Genomic DNA, 17,394 nt, shown 5'->3' on the forward strand with positions numbered 1-17,394 from the left:
TTTTTTATGACAGGGTAAAAATACACAGTTGTAATTTTCACAGGAGTAGTAATTAATAAGCTCGACAAAAGACAAAGAAATATGAGTGTTTATTATATGTTGATTGTTGCATGATAACGCCCATTTTCACAATGTTTTGAGAAAAGAAATACAATTTACTGGATAATTTATATTTTTTTCCTGAATTTTTTATCCAGTTATTCACCGACATTAATTTTTTTTAATATTATTTTTCTGAAAAGACTTTTTTCCAATGTTGACCGTTCGGTCAACGGCATTGATTTGTTTTTTTACATGAAATTTTATGTGTTAAACACTAATATTATTTTGTTACACATACAATAAGTTTTTTTTTTTTTTTTTTTTGCCTAATTTCTTTTTTTGATCGGCCAATATAGTAGTACTACTGTCTACCACAATAATATTAATTTAATGTTTTTTCGATATTACCATGTTCGACAGTAATATTTTATTAACAATGATTTTTCTAGAACTTTGGGTTACTAGTGGATTACAAATCTATCTTGTAAGGACAATGATTTTTTGATTTTTTTTTTCTTATTTTGACCTAAATCACCAACCGAGTTTCAGCGTCTTCTGTCATCATAATTACTGGGTTTCTTTTACAGTTTGACTAATGCAAAGGAAATTAATCAATAACAATACCCTACAAAACATAATATCGATCTATTTAAATAAGGAAATTAGGTAATTCTATATTTAAAAACACACGAGTAATGCCAACTTATATTATAGAATCCAACTTAAAACGGACTCTAAAAAGCATTCAAATATCGAAAATCAATAACATATATAAAATTGATTTCCAAAAAAAAAAATAACATATATAAAATTCTTTATTTAAGATAAATTAATAATATATATATATATACATATATATATATATATATATATATATATATATATATATATATATATATATATATATGTATATGTATATATATATATATATATATATATATATATATATATATATATATGTGTGTGTGTATATATATATTTTTTAGGAAATATATATATGTATATATATATTGATGATGCTAATTACTTAGATCACTTGGGGTAGTATAGAAAACGAACTGGGAGAGCAAATGCGGGAAACTGACGGCGGAAAAAGAAAAAAGACAAATAAATAAATAAATAAATTAAAAAGTCAACGCCGAAAACCAGTATTAAGAAAAAAGTTTCGAAAAAAAAAAAGTTTATAGAAAAAGTCAAAATTGAATTTTTGTGGTAAAAATTGATTAAATTGAAGTTAAATTGGATTGGTGTTACAATTAAGAATTGTGTTTAAAGGGTTGCCAGTAATTTTGTTATATACATTAATTTTTCTTTTATTTATAATACATATTAAATGGATGGACTTATTGGCGAAAGACATATAACCCTTAAACTTATAATAATAAAGATAGTTGATCAGAGACTTATGCATAAAAACCCCTAATATAATATATCTCCAACATTTATTATTATTATTCTTTTCCGGCAGTGGCCGGTCGGAAGTCTGGTTAGCTTGTATCATGTACAAGCTAACCCGAGTTCCGACGTGCCACTGCAGGAAAAAAAAATGTTGGAGAAACTCTGGTTAGCTAACTCAACATTAGTTAGCTTCAACATTACTTGACATTCCAGTTTTCCCTTTTTTTTTTTTTTTTAACCCCCTTTTTTTTTCCGGCGGCGGGTGTCGGAGCTCTGATTGCTGACTTGCATTAGCTGACATCCAACCTTTTTTATTATATTTTTTTTCTTATAACTCTTTTCTTCTTCTTCCGACGGCGGGTCGTCGGAGCTCTGATTACATGAATAAGCATTAACAAATTTCAAACATTAGCTGACTTCTGACTTCAGCATTAGATGACTTCCTACTTTTTTTCTTCTTCTCTGATGGCGGATCATCGGAGCTACAATTCAGCACTGAAAAAGTCGGGCATCAACTAATTCTTATTTTGGGCATGTGTGAAATATTTTGTTTTCAGAATGTTTATAGTAGGAGTAGAGAATTTACATTTGTCTATAACTAAGAGTTTAACGTTGAAAACGAGTTTAATTAATATCTATATTCTAGTAAATCCAAATCTTAATTCTTTAAATTGGGTTGTTATAAGAATTCCAATTCCGTAAGAATTTGTGTAAACTGGTTTTTGTGGTTTTGCTTTTTCGTACATTCTTAATTAAATCAATAATGTTTTTGAGTTCTAATAGGATTCAGAGACTTTCAAATTTATAAATATATACGTTTTGGTCTTCACATAAATTATTGATCTCCCTCTCTCAGAAAAAAGGAAAAAAAAAAAAATATTGCGCTTCAAGTTCGTGACATCAAAAAAGTTTACGCGACAATGTTTTGTTGTTTCACCGGAAGCAGTAGGAGAAAAAACAATGCTACTCCAAAGGAAGAGACGACGACGACGAAAAAGAAAGATTCTGCTCCGCCACCGAAAGTCAAGCCTTCGACAGCGGCCCGATCAGGAGGCGGAGGCACAACAACTGCAATTTCAACTCCGCAAGAAAAACACGGCTCGTCGTGTAATTTGCCGATGATGCCGTTGCCACTTCTCATGGGAACGTATTCAACTGCCGTCGCGGCCGCGGGTAATAACAATTCCAACGTGAATGACCAAACAAGTAATACTAGTCATAATCATCGTCATCATCATCATAATCATCATCACCACATTGGCAATTACGGTGGCGGCCATACTCATCATCATTTTGGCGGCGGCCATAGCTTCGGCGCCGGCGGTGGTGGCGGCCATAGTCATCATCATCATCATTAATCTTTTTGTCAGCTAATTACAGTTTTTCTTGGAATTAAGGTTCTCCTTACATAAAAGTTTTGCGTGTTTTTTTTAAATTGTTTTCAACCTTGAATTGACTATTATCCATTGGATATTAATTATAGAGCATTTATTTTCTTCTTAATTGTTCTTTTTCTCTTCTACCCACAAACCTTTTATTTTTTTTCTTCCTTCAAATTTGGTTACACGGGAAATTGAAAGAACATGAGTAATTGTAATAATTTTTGTTTCTTTTTATTTCGATGCTTTCAAATTTAACCAAATAGCAAAAAAAGACAAAAGACGAGCTTATTGCATTTATTACCTTTGTGAAAATTGCAACTGCGCGTTTTTCCCTTATCATAAAAACTTAGCAAATGCCCCCTGTATTTTTATCATCAAAGGAGAAAACCTCCCTCATCGCTTATCGTGTGTCTCAATCGCGGGTTCTGCGATTTTTCTTCATTTTTGTTGTGTGAAATTGACAGAATTGCCCCCATAACATCTTTTCCCTTTTTTTTCTTTTTTTTTCTTCTTTTAATAAATTTTAATATATATTTTTTGAATTTTCTTTGATTTAAATTTATTAAATTATAAATATTTATAAAGCAATATTTGTTACTTACAAAAATATGAATATTTTATAAATATTATATGTATCTTTAAAAAAATTACAATTCAGCCCCCGACTTATTTGATTAAGTTTTTCAAAATTTCAATTTGGTCCCATAGTTTTTTGCAGAAACCCCAAGGTACTTCGGTCCTTTTACAACCTGGTTGGAGAAAATTTAAATGAGTGGAGTATGCTATCTAAAAATAAATACATGGGGGATTTTTGCTAATTTTTTTATAACAAGGTGAATATGCGCAGTTGTGATTTTTACAGGAGTATTAAATGCAATAAGCTCAAAGAAAGACAAAAGAAATATGGGTGTTTATATTGCTAGATATCCCCAATCCCTATCTCATGTTAAATATTTGTATGATAATGTTGGTCCCGGTATATAAAACGGGTAGTGATTTAGTAAAATGATCAAATAGATTAATCGAAATACGAAAAGATTAGCCGAGGCGAGAATACTCTTTCCTTAAGATAATATTGCCCCGCTACGGTGCTTACGGTTATTTGACAATTGTCTCCCAAGATACAACGGCTAACTCGGCATATGAGCACTCAAAATCCCGAGTACAACGAACGTTACTTTGTGGCTCAAACTCTCGAATTGAATACGGAAGAAAATATTCTACGAAGAATATTTCCGGGCTAAAGAAGGAAGAATTCCATAGAACAAAATTATAAAATTGAGTTGATTTTTTGTTGTTTTCAATCAAACATGTGGAGTTTCTATTTATAAGTTTCCAATGGTTGTGATTAATGAACACAACCCTTAGGAATTTAAACAAGTGAAGAGGTGTGGCCACACCTCTTCACATTGTTACACTTATTTGATCAAATAGGTGCCTAAAAATATTTTTTTAATTTTCATTCAAAAAATAATTTTATTTTATTAAATAAAATTCCCAACAGATAACTCTCATTTTCACAATGTTTTGAGAAAAAATACGATTTCCTGGATAATTTATTTTTTTCTGAATTTAATTTGTTGTTATTGACCGACATTGATTTTTTTTGAAAAAAACTTTTCTCCAATATTGACCGTCTGTCAACGACATTGATTTGTTTTTTTACACGAACTTTTATGTGTTAAACAATAATATTATTTTGTTGCACATACAATAAGTTTTTTTTTTGCCTAGTTTCTTTTCTTGACCAATTAATGTAGTCATATTACTGTGAACCACAATAATATTAATTTAATTTTCTTTTGATATTACCGATTTCAACAGTAATTTTTTTTTATAAGAACAATGATTTTTTAGTTAACTTTGGGTTACTAGTGGATTACAAATCTATCTTATAAGACAATTATTTTTTTGAATTTTTCTTATTTTACCAAAGTCATCTAGTTTCAGAGTCTCCTGTCATCATAAATCATAATTACTGAGTTTCTTTTACAGTTTGACTAATGCAAAGGAAAATTTTAAAATATATCCCTTTTGGTAATTGACTAATTGTTAATCAATAACAATACCCTACAAAGCATAATATTGGTCTATTTAAATAAGGAAATTAGTTAATTTTATATTTAAAAACACACGATTAATGCCAACTTATAATCTTTATATAATAGAATCCAACTAAAATTCGGACTCTAATAAGCCTTCAAATATCGAATATCAATAACATATATAAAATTCCTTAAAAAAATAATAACATATATAAAATTCTCTCTACTTGAAATTCCTTTAGGAAATTTTCCAGAAAAAAAAAAGACCTGTATTTAAATAAGGAATCTATGTCCTACATGGTATATAGATAAATTAGGCCATTCTTGTTAAGAATTATATTATTATTATATTTATGGTAATATAATTCTATTAGGATTAGATAGTTCTATGTTATTATTCTATTTGGTAGCTATATATAGTTCCTTTCTCCTAGTATTTGTAATATCAATACAAAGTTTGTCTCTTCGTTCGGATCTCTGATTCTCTTCCCAATTCTCTCAGCATCTGAATTAAGTCTACACGAAACCTCGAAGAATGGAAGGAAAGGGAGCCCAGTTTTCGTATGTATTTTGCGCATCCGAGAAGAAAGAATCGTCGTCGGAGGGTATGGCGGCGTTGCTTTCCGTCTATGGCGGCGACGGCGAAGAAATGGAAGATCCGTTGGACAAGTTTCTTACCCCACCTCCCAAGGCCAAATGCTCGGAGGAATTGCAAGAGAAGATTATCAAATTTCTCGCATTGAAAAGTACTACCGGGAGAAGATTCAACGAAGATGTTCGAAAAAGAAAGGAGTATTGCAATCCGGATTTCATGCGGAATGTTGTATTGTATCAGAATATTGACGAGATAGGATCTAGCTTCGGGAAAAACGTGTTCGACCCGCGAGGATACGACGAATGTGACTTCTATGATGAAATAGAAGCTGACATGAGTCGGGAAACCGAAAGGAGGGAGCAAGAGATGAAGAAAACTCCCAAGTTTGTTCTTGCAGCACCAAAAATTATAAGCATGCCTACTCCAGGATCGACAGGTTTCAGAGCTCGGGATCGAAGACGGAACAAAAAGTCAAAGTGGGATATGGTGGATGTTGACCAAAGGAAGTTTATATAGCTATCGAATAGAAACCAAACGCTAGGATAACCTAAGAAACCCTAATGACGGATTTGTAATTTTTTTAATATTAATTATTAGAATTTTTTCATCTTATATTTTCGAGTTTGTTTTTTTCTCTAATGACCTTTATAGCAAATCAGATTTGTAAATCCTCTAGCAAAATACTAATCCATTCGAATAGTATATTTTTTTACTCTTTCTCTTATACACATCTTCATATCTGAATTTAATTAATACAATTCAATGCCCCATATAGGTCAACTGGTTTCGGAGGTGTTAAATTGGTATAAGATCTAGGATCGAATCTTGGCATATTTAAATTTTCTTCCTTTTTGCAATCCCGAAGAATTGCAAGTAAATATACAAATAAATCTCCTAGCAGAAAACAAGTTTCAAACTATCCACCGACAATGTGTTGCAGTGTAGGCAAAATCGTCCTCCCAGACCCGAAATCAGACGACCCGCCGAGTGCTGATGCAAACGCCAACCGTCAGCCACCGCCGCCGCCGCTGGCGGTGGAGAATAATGGAAAGTCTAACAGTAACAGCGAAAAGAATGGGAATACGGCGGTTAATCTGACAGTTTCGACTGCGGCCGTTAAAACCACCGTCAAGAAAACGCGCCGAAATTATTGGAGGACAATGTTCTGGTGCGGCGATGCAAACGCGTCTAATGAGAAGAGATGTAAGTCCAACGGTAAGGGTAACGGTAAAGAGGATGGAAATATGGTGGTTATGACCGGAGATGGTGGTGCTGTGTCTGCGCCGCCGCCAGCCGCCGTTAATACCCACGGCCAGAAAACTGGTCGGTGTGATTTAAATGGTGGTACTTTCGATTGGCTCTTCTGCTTTTGGGACGATCGGGGAGGTTGGGGCGGCGATTGTTTTTGCTGCGACTCCGATTGCGGTGGCTGTGATTGCGGTGGTTGTGATTGCGGCGGAGATTAATTAATTATATCTTCGCTTGTGAACCCTAATTTTTCGAAGATTTCTTTAATTCTTGTGAACCCTAATTTTTTATTGGTGTACGGAATTAATCAAGATGTATATATATTTGAAGTTACCGTTTATCTTGAATTGCAGTGTTTTAATTTGTCGTTTGGTTTCTTTGATTTTAATTTACCTAACTATTTATCATAAGATTGGTACTCAACTTCCAAAAATTCACTGTAAATTATAATTAATGAACTTGTGAAAATTGGTGACATTTGAAATTAAAATCGAGTATGATATTCCGATATTAGCGAAATGGCATCAAACTTTGAAATTTTGGTTGAAATTGGTTGAAATTTTGGGCCGGGGCTTCTAGTGATTGTGTGGTGGGTGAAGGTCTCGATCTTCTTTCACCATCGTCTTTTTTGGAGTGTTCTCGATCTGGCGGTGGTGGCCCATCATCATGAGTGCGGGCATCGCGCTTCTAGGTGTCGGATTTTCTGCAGTGTCTAGTTATTGGTTGTGTGCGCCCTTACGTTACTTATGGTGTTCGACTTGCTCTCCAGAGTGTCTTGCTTCTTGGTGTGAAACTCGCAAAACCTTTCGATCTTTTAATTTCTACGGAGGCAACCTTCTCATTTAAAAACTGAATTACTTAGATGTTAAATGTAGTTTCACCTTTACGTGTACCTTTACGACTTTAAATACAATATTAAAACCTGTCCAAATTTGGCAAAACTCAAAACTCAAATCTCGAGGCCGAATTTGTAGTACTTTGAATTGACGTGATTCAACTTGAAGCAGCTAGACTCGATGTTGTGTGAGATAGTTCTGCGTGAACAGTTGACATGTCGGAAGGTCAAAATGTGAAAATTCCATATGTACGAGTTGCCTTTTCCTATGAAACTTGAATCATGTTACCAGAAGATCGAACGAAAGAAATAACTAGTCTAAAAGTAATATATATATATATATATATATATATATATATATATATATATATATATATATATATATATTGCAAATTAAACCATGCACTCATGATATCATACTTATCAAGTTCCAATTCATACTTATTTAACATCACATTTTAAGTTTTGATCATGCACATAACACATAATTTTTTTAGGTTAAATTACACCCACACCCCTAATGTATGCTTAAATAACTTTAATGTTTCTGTGGTATTGATAATTACACTCTCCCCCTTGAAACGTAGTTATAAACTCTAATGATATAATGCATTGGATACGTTATTACGATAGAGTTCTAACGGACTATTGGTTTCAGGAACTGGTGGAGACAACAAAGAGTTATGGGTGATTTGAGAAATATTGGGGGCCATGTCACCCCATAACTCCCCATAACTCTATGTTATCTCCACCACTAGCTAAACGTAATAGTCCATTAGAACCCTATCGGAATAATGTATCCAATGCATTATCCCGTTATAGTTTCTAACTACGTTTCAGGGGGGTGAATGTAATTATCGATACCATAGGGACCTTAAAATTATTTAAGTATACCTCAGGGGTGTGGGTGTAATTTACCCTTATTTTACTGAAAGAACCTTCAGCCAACCATATAGGTACATCGGGCAAACTTACACTTTCGTATAATAGTTTGCAAACTATACGAGAGATGTAAACTAGGGGTGTGCGCCATAAACCCGCGGGTTCTATCAAAATCCGCCCTCGTCCCGTTAAACAACGGTTCTTGATTTTGAAGAACCAAACTTATGGGTTTCAACGGATTTATGATAGACGGGTCCATGACGGGTTTGTAGTAGGACCCAACCTTTACGGGTCGAAACCCGTTAATATCTAAACTATTTTTTTAATAATTTATAAGTTTTACGGCAGAATAATTAGAAACTAAAATGAATAACCTAAAATTTTAAATTTAAACCAAACATAAACAATTCTTAAATTTAAACCAAACATAAAAAAATTAATACAAGTATTAACCATAAATTCCATTATAAAACTATAAATAACTAATTGAGAAATTAAAAAATAAAATTTAAATAAAATTTAAATAAAATAAATATAGCATTTTCAAGGATAACCAACGCCATTTAGCTTCATTCAACGCCATTTTCTTTCTTCTTCTTTTTTCTGCCGTGTATTGACTATTGTATATATTTATTACATTATATAATGTGAAAAAAACGATGTCGTTTTGTATGGCGGGGCGGGACGAGTTTCACGGGTATTAAAAAAAATTGAACCCGTCTTAGATCTAAATCCACGGTTCTTCACCATTTTAGGACCCAATCCTATGGATGGATCTATCCATCCGGTCCCAACGGAGCGGTTTTTCACGGGTTTGATGGATCGATGTAGCGGGTTGACGGGTCCGACTTACTCACCCCTAATGTAAACCATACTAGGCTCACAATTACAACACCTAACGACCGCTGGCAAGGAGATTCGAACTTGAGTCAATTGAACAGGTTCACTTGCTCCAACCACTAGATCATCCCTTACGCCACACATAACACATACTTTAATATGTTGAGATCGTCACAAAAGAATTTTCAATTGTGTGTCTAATCGCAGAGAATATTATATCTTGGCATCCCATCGCATGCAGTCTAAAAATTTAGCAAACCGAAATGCCAAAAACTCTTCACGAAAATCGGTTAGTGAAAGAAGAGAGAGGAAAAATGAAGCTCGACGTGAGTGACATTAGATATGTTGGTATTCAGTATGATACTGTACTGGACATTAATACCGTATACCATATCGATCACCGAAATTCAATAAAACAATAACCGAATACCGAACCGAATTTTCAGTTCTTTATTTTGTCATGTACCATATTTTCGTTCACTGTGGTTCGCTATTTCGGCACCTACTAAATTTTCGGTTCAATGCAGTTTGATTGGTTTACCTACCGAGTGAACACCCCTACATGATACTCTATTTGCACGGGTACTTTTGTAAATTACCTCTTGATAAATTGAAAAAAAGAAAAAGAGATACAATGGAATAAAACATTGTATTTTATGATTCAATAGTTTTTCAATTTTTCTATTATAAAACTCGGACTTTTTTACTAGTGGATTACAAATCCATCTTACAAGGTCAACTTGTTTCCTTTATTTCCGTATTACAAAAATGATTGTTTACTATGATTATTTTGCTATAGTAAAAAAGTCGTAATAAAATGTATTTTTTACTGCTTAGTAAAGTTTTTGTCACGCCGCTATATGCTACGATGCGACTTCATAACAAATGCGTAACAAAAGTCTTTTTTACTATAAATTTGATACATTTTGCTACCGTAACTGACCATAATAAAAAGGTATTTTTCTATTAGTGTTTATTAATTTTTTTTTATTCGTTTCTTACCTAAGTCCTCTAATCAAATTAAAATTCATCTGTCCTCAGAATTTACGTTGAGTAAATATCAACCGTAAATATGATTAAATAAAATTCATATATGATAAGACCATGGGCGGAACCAGGATCTAAATGTAGAGGGGCTAACTAAAATTTTGGGATCTAAAAAAATTTAGGTTCACAAAACATTGCGAAAAATAAGTTTATATTATTTATTTTTAATTAAAATATCATATATATTATAATTATATCATATTTTAATCATCACAGAAAATTCTAAATTATAATTGTTGATTTATATGGGTATAGAAATCAATTAACCTAAGTTGTAACAGTTAAGTTGTAGAAACAGTATTCAGTTACAACTGTAAATCTTGTGTTGGCACAGTTATACTCTACTTAAAGTAAATAAGCAGAACACAAGAATTAATGTGGTTCAGACACAATTGTGCCCTACATCCACGTGGACCTGCAAACACGATTTCACTAGTTCAGATTTATAGTGTACATTAATAGGACTTAATAAAAACACTAAAGACTCCCTCTTTATGTAATATGCCGTTCTTGCACACAACTCGAACTTCGTGTTTCTTCCAACAGCAGCTCCACACCGCGTGCCTAGAACACCTTTCTGGCCTGAACCCCCTTCAGTGACGCGGTTGATCTCCCAAGAGATCTATACAGCAAATCTGTATATGTTGACACATCCAACGATGGCACAGTTCTGTTCAGCAGAACGTTTCAGCGATTCTTCAAAGCTATGGAGTGATTTTTCTCCCAACAAAAGTGTCACGGTCTTTGTGAGGTGATGAGCCTTATATAGGCGTGAGATCGGCCTCCAAAGACCTGTCTTCCAAAGGAACCGAATAACTAGGAAACATAATCCTAGTCAATATCTAGTTCTAATCTAGATAACTATAAAAGATTCCTAACAAGAGTAAAGTACAAGGAAATAAATCTAAGTCCTAAAGTATTACAAAGGTAGGACTCTAAATTTCCAAAATAAACATGGGAACAAATCTTTAGCCAATCTTTACTTCCCAAGTGAGGCGGATTTCTTCCTTGGTGGAAATCTGGCGCCAACAATCTCCCCCTTTGGCATAGATTTGGTCACAACCCATGTTTAACAAGAACTCCCCCTGCAGATAAGACGGAAAGAGGAAAGACTCCCCATGCATCACATAATATCACATACTGTTAGCACAATAGCAGCGCTACATAAGTATTCCCTGCAGTGAGACAAATAAGAGAGAGATATAGTATCACTCCAAAATTAACTCAAACATAGTTATCAATGCAGATAAAAAGCTAACAAATAGAGTCAAGATGCAGAAAAAAGAAAGCAATACTAGCTATTACAGACCAAAGGTAATAGCAGATAGTTTTAAGATGAAAGTCATAAAAACGCAAAAAAACATAAATCTCTGCTTTAGTAACTAAAGCCAGAGAACAAATCATCATCATCACGAGAGCTGGGCTGTGGAGGAGTGAGGAGGGATGTCTGCTTTTTGCCTTTGTCTTTGGTCTTGGTTGAAGCCGCAGGAGTTGGAGTTGTTGCTACTCCCCCTTTCTGACCAGAATGTGCCAAAGTCCTAAGCAGCTGATCTTGAATAGACGCAAACCCTTGAGCAAGCTGAGCCTGGATAGTCTCCTGAAAACGAGTGAGCTCATCCTTGGTGACCACATCAACTGGCGGCGGAATAGAGGCAGAGACAATTGGAGCCTTCTTCGCACGAGAGACCGTCTGAACAACAGAAGGATCGACAGGAGGCAGATCAACAAAATGTTCAGAGAGGACCTTACCATGGATAGTGATTGGACGGCCAGGAGGATCCAACAGAGTGGCATCACGAGTGGGCAGACCTTGTTTGATCAGAAGCTGATAGATCAGAGAAGGAAACGGCAGATGCTCACGCTCGGTTCGGGAATTGGCTAACACACCAATCTGATTGAAAATCAATTCACCAATATTGATTTTGAGGTCATGAGTGATGCACCATAAAAACTCAGCTTGGGTGGGATTGAGAGTAGCATTGTGAGTAGTGGGAAACCAGTTGGAAATGCCTATTTTAAACAGGACCAAGTACAGCTGAGTCAGCTTAAAAACATGAAAAGCAGACTTTGGACCAGGCCATTTTTTCAAAACTTTGGCAGTGAGAACAGAGGCCAGAGTATCTTTGGAAACATAGGGTTTGAAAGAAACCTCGTTTGGACATTTATAGAACACATTAATCAAGGCAGGGGTTACAGAATAGAAGGAACCCCTCACATACACTTTCCCATACCCACGAGACCCCTCAACAGAAAACCGATCAGAAAGATTTGCATAAAACTCAACAATGACAGACCTTTCGAAAGGTTGTGCACTCACAATAGTGCCCATCAACCCTTGAGATTTAAGAAGACGGAAAATCCCAGACAGAGGTAACACAGCCCTAGACAAAACACGCTCAGGAGAGCATGCACGCTTGCTCATACTATCCTAGTTTTCTTTAGCAAGTGCGGAATAAAAGAGGGTTGAGAAACAGTTACCAGCAAAGAGTTGAGAGCCCACAAATGAATCAGAGGATTTAGAACGCAAAGGGTCATCCTCAGGAATAGGCTCAGAAGAAGATTGATGACCTTCAGACACGGAGAGAGGAGTGGAGACAGATGGGCCTTCGTGTTTTCGATTAGAGCTGCGGAGTTGAGCAGGAAACACAACATTGCGGGGGGCAACCTCTGGATCTGAGGGCAAATCATCTTGTGGGGTTGCAGAGAGGCTATCACCGTCAAGATCAGCCACGCCGGTGTCGACAGGGTCAGGCACATCTCGTCTTAAGACTCGGTGATGGTGAAGCCACGGGAGTAGAGATAGGGTCCAGATCTGTGGTGACGGGAACAGGAGAGACCTCCACAGCAGTAGGACGAACTTTCTTCGAGGATTTCCTGGACTTCTTCTCAGCAGGCGAGGCAGATGGAGTGTGGCGTCTTTTCTTGGAGCCCTTAGCAGATCGATTCTTGCCCATGGTGAATAGTGAACACAGAGAAAAAAAACAAGAGAAATAGAAAAAGAACGGCGGAAGAGAAGGAGAAAAGGAATAAGAGTGTGAGAGGCAAACCCTAGAAGAGGCAGATATTTAAAGCACAGGGACCGAGAAAATAGGCAGAAAAAGAGAGGACTCTTCGGATACTGGATATTTTCAAATTAGAAAAAGATCCCACAAAATCCGCCAACAATAACAAGCAAGATATTCTCCACACGAAACATCAAAAATAGAGAAGGCAGATGACATGGCTATATCCACGTGGCCAGAGACAACTAGTAGCCAAAAAATACACAAAGCCCATAAAAAAATCAAAAAGATTTTAAAAGGAAAAAAAATCACATCTTTTTAAGGAAAAGAAAATCAAGAAGATCACAAGATAAAAAGTTGAGGGCTTGGTTTTCATGAATTAATTTGATAATCTTAAAGAGAATCACAATAGAAGGCCACCGAGCAAACTCTTGGATGCACGATATAACTATAACCCCATGACCATACTCAAGAAACCATAATTTAGGTAATTTTTTAGGGTTATGAATGCGTATGCGATTAGCACAGCAATTCGATCATGGACTTCAAGGAGAATTTCCTAATATATGCTTGAATATCATCCCAACTTTTTTTTTTTTTTTTTTGAATTTGGACTATTTATCTTCTCCTTTTTTTTTTTTTTTGATATGATGTTCAAGCAAACATTAGGAGGGCAACCTCCTTAAGAATCCACATAGCTTTTAAATAGAAATCAGGGATGCATATGCGGTAGGGATAATTCTCCCAATAGAGGTATGATCTTTGAGATGAATGAGGTCATAGACATTGATCACTCCCGATAGAGGGGGCAGCACACTTCTATCATGGCTAACTGTGGAAACAAAAATTAATTCACAAAAACTAACACACAAACAATTAGTCAAAATGATCATCCCATCATTCCTATTCCAAAAACAATGATGTCACATTTATAGGTGACACATATAATGTCCGATTAAAAAAATCAAGTGCAATCCGGACAAAAGCATTAATTGCACTATCATAGAAAATTTAGTTTTGCACATGGCAAATTCCAAGCGCTTTACGCAAGGAATCAAACCTAAGGAAATCGAGGGGCTTTGTGAAAATATCAGCTAATTGATTGTCTGTGGACACATAATCTATAGTCACACGTTTCTGCTCAACTAATTGCCTGATGAAATGGTGTCGAAGATCTATGCGTTTGGTTCTAGAATGCTGGACAGGGTTTTTTGAGATATTTATGGCACTTTCATTATCACAGAATATATGAAGGAGTTTTTCATGAAAGCCATAGTCATTTAACATATGTTGCATCCAAAGAAGTTGAGTGCAACAACTACCTGCAGCTATGTACTCAGATTCAGCTGTTGATAAAGAGATGCAGTTTTGTTTCTTACTGTACCAAGATACTAAGTTGTTTCCCATGTAGAAACAGCCTCCTGTAGTACTTTTTCTGTCATCCACATCTCCTGCCCAGTCAGTATCACTGTATCCTGCAAGACAAGTATTAGTATCTTTGGAGTACCATATCCCTAGTTCAAGAGTTCCACTCACGTATCGTATGATGCGTTTGACTGCACTTAAGTGACTTTCTTTAGGATATGATTGGTACCTAGCACATACTCCTACACTGAAACAAATGTCAGGTCTACTGGCAGTAAGATAAATTAAACTTCCAATCATACTCCTGTATAATGTGGGATCCACGTCTGTGCCCTCACAGTCGCGTCCCAACTTTTCAATAGGACTCATTGGAGTTTTTAGAGGCTTTGCATTATCTAACCCAAACTTACTTACCAGATTCTTGGCATACTTGCTTTGTGTGATGAAAATTCCATCATTCATCTACTTTACCTGCAAGCCAAGAAAGTATGTTAGCTCTCCAACCATACTCATTTCAAATTCGTTTGACATTTGAGAGATAAACTCATCTTTCTTGTGGTCAGAAGTAGACCCAAAAACAATATCGTCCACATAGATTTGAGCCAAAAGAATTTCGTTTTTAAATTTTTTAACAAATAGTGTTTTATCTACCCCACCTCTTCTGTATCATTTTTCAACTAAAAAAGTCGTAAGTCGCTCATACCAAGCCCGAGGAGCTTGTTTGAGACCGTATAGGGCCTTTTTAAGTTTATAGACATGTTGAGGTTTGAGAGGATCTTGAAAACCTTTTGGTTGTTCGACATACACTTCTTCATTTAAGAGCCCATTTAAAAACGCATTTTTTACATCCATTTGAAAAAGTTTAAACTTTAAAGCACAAGCTACCGAAAGTAAAAGTCGTATTGACTCAAGTCGTGCTACCGCAGCGAATGTTTCATCGAAATCTACTCCTTCAATTTGGGTGTATCCTTGAGCAACAAGACGCGCTTTGTTGCGAGTCATATTACCAAGTTCATCCGTTTTGTTTTTGAACACCCATTTTGTACCTATAACGTTTACCTGGTCGGGTCGTGGAACAAGTTCACACACGTCATGTCGAGTGAACTCCTCAAGTTCCTCTTGCATAGCTTGTACCCAATATTCATCAAGAATTGCTTCTTTGATGTTTTTTGGTTCTACAGTAGAAGTATAGCAAACATACCTGACCATTTCTTGGTAATCAACTTTGGGCTTATTGCGAGTTTTCATACCTTCATCAACTTCTCCTATCACCTGTTCAGAAGGATGATTTTTTACAACTCGTTTTGATGGCCTTTTTCTTTCTTCTGTGCTGTCCTTCACTGCTGTCACTCCTTCTGTGCTTTCCTTCACCGTTGTCACTTCTTCTGTGCTGACTTCTGGTGTTTGTACTGGTACAATGGTTTTTCCAGGGCTAGAGTCTTCCTCATCCATTGCTGCAGATGAAACTTCATTAAAGCTTACATTAATGGATTCCATGACAGTCATTGTACGTTCATTATAAACGCGATATGCCCTGCTGTTTAGAGAGTAGCCAAGAAAAGTACCTTTATCTCCTCTTGGAGAGAACTTACAGAGTTGTTCTCTATCGTTCAAGATGTAACATTCACACCCAAAGACATGAAAGTAGCTTAATGTCACGGACTTGTTCCCTTAACAAAGAACCGTGCGGCCTTAGCTCCTTCTCGCCCCTCGCGATAGCTAAGTCAGCCTCTCCCGAATTGTGTTGCGAATGCTAAGTGATGGAAACGAAGGAAGAAAGTAAGAAGACAAGAGAGTTGGTAGGAAAAGTACTTTATTGCTAGAGTATGTGTTGGATTTCTTGAATGATTACAAATGAGGACCCTACCTCTATTTATACAAGACCACCTCCTCAATGGACGGTGGAGATCGATATGATCTAACGGATGGGAGTGGAGCAATCCCTTGATTGTCTCTACCTACCACCACCTACCTCTACCTACCAAAAATGGCTCTACCTACCACTATACAATTGGGCCAACTTGGGCCTAACCCTACTTGGGCTAATTCTTGGACTCTTTAACCTCCCCAACTCAAGGGAAATCGGCAAGGGGTTGGGTCAAAACTCGCGGGCCGTGACATCCTCCCCCGCCTAATCCGGCGACGTCCTCGTTGCCTCGAACAAGTGGAGACGATCTCGAGATTTCCACAAGTCTTCCTTCGTCTTCCACGTTGCCTCGTACTTGGGTAAATCATTTGATGAGGCTCCAGTAACCCTGCCGGCTGTTTATTCTCCACCTTGTCTTGTTGGCAAACAAGACAAGTCTTCACACATGCATTGACACCGTCCCGCATGTGAGGCCAAAAGTAGGCCGTCTCGAGCAACGCCATTGTCCTCCTTTGGCCCGGATGCCCCGCCCACTTGGTGTCGTGGCATTTCTTTATGAGGTCCTTCCTCAAGCTGCCCCACTTCGGAACGAAGAGTCGCTGCCCCTTCGTGTAGAGTAGGCCGTCCTCTACCCAAAATTGTCTCGTCTTGCCCTCCTTGACGAGTCGAATTAGCTCCTTGGTCATTGGATCATGTTCGAGCCCTTCTCGGATCATGTCGGCCAAGTTCCCCCTTGTAGAGCTAATCGCTGTGGGTTCGGCTTTTCTACTCAATGCGTCGGCCACAACGCTTGCCTCCGATGGTCGGGTCTTCCCCGTCCCGACCAACTCGATGGCGTGGTCCACC

The 17,394-nt window shown here is 36.5% G+C and overlaps 2 protein-coding genes across 2 annotated transcripts; one reads left to right on the plus strand and one right to left on the minus strand.

Annotated features, from left to right (window-relative positions):
• Positions 1-5,402: 5,402 nt before the first annotated feature.
• Positions 5,403-5,978, plus strand: LOC105970348 (uncharacterized). Its single transcript, XM_088821348.1, has one exon. It carries the CDS (start codon positions 5,403-5,405, stop codon positions 5,976-5,978), a length of 576 nt encoding a protein of 191 aa, XP_088677474.1.
• A 5,711-nt stretch (positions 5,979-11,689) lies between these two features.
• LOC148768792 (uncharacterized) lies at positions 11,690-12,736 on the minus strand. The gene has a single exon (XM_088821349.1). It carries the CDS (start codon positions 12,734-12,736, stop codon positions 11,690-11,692), a length of 1,047 nt encoding a protein of 348 aa, XP_088677475.1.
• Between the last annotated feature and the right edge of the window lie 4,658 nt (positions 12,737-17,394).

The sequence above is a fragment of the Erythranthe guttata genome, chromosome 8 (genome assembly GCF_056151865.1).
Source record: "Erythranthe guttata isolate IM_541 chromosome 8, IM_541, whole genome shotgun sequence".
Taxonomy (NCBI): Eukaryota; Viridiplantae; Streptophyta; class Magnoliopsida; order Lamiales; family Phrymaceae; genus Erythranthe; species Erythranthe guttata.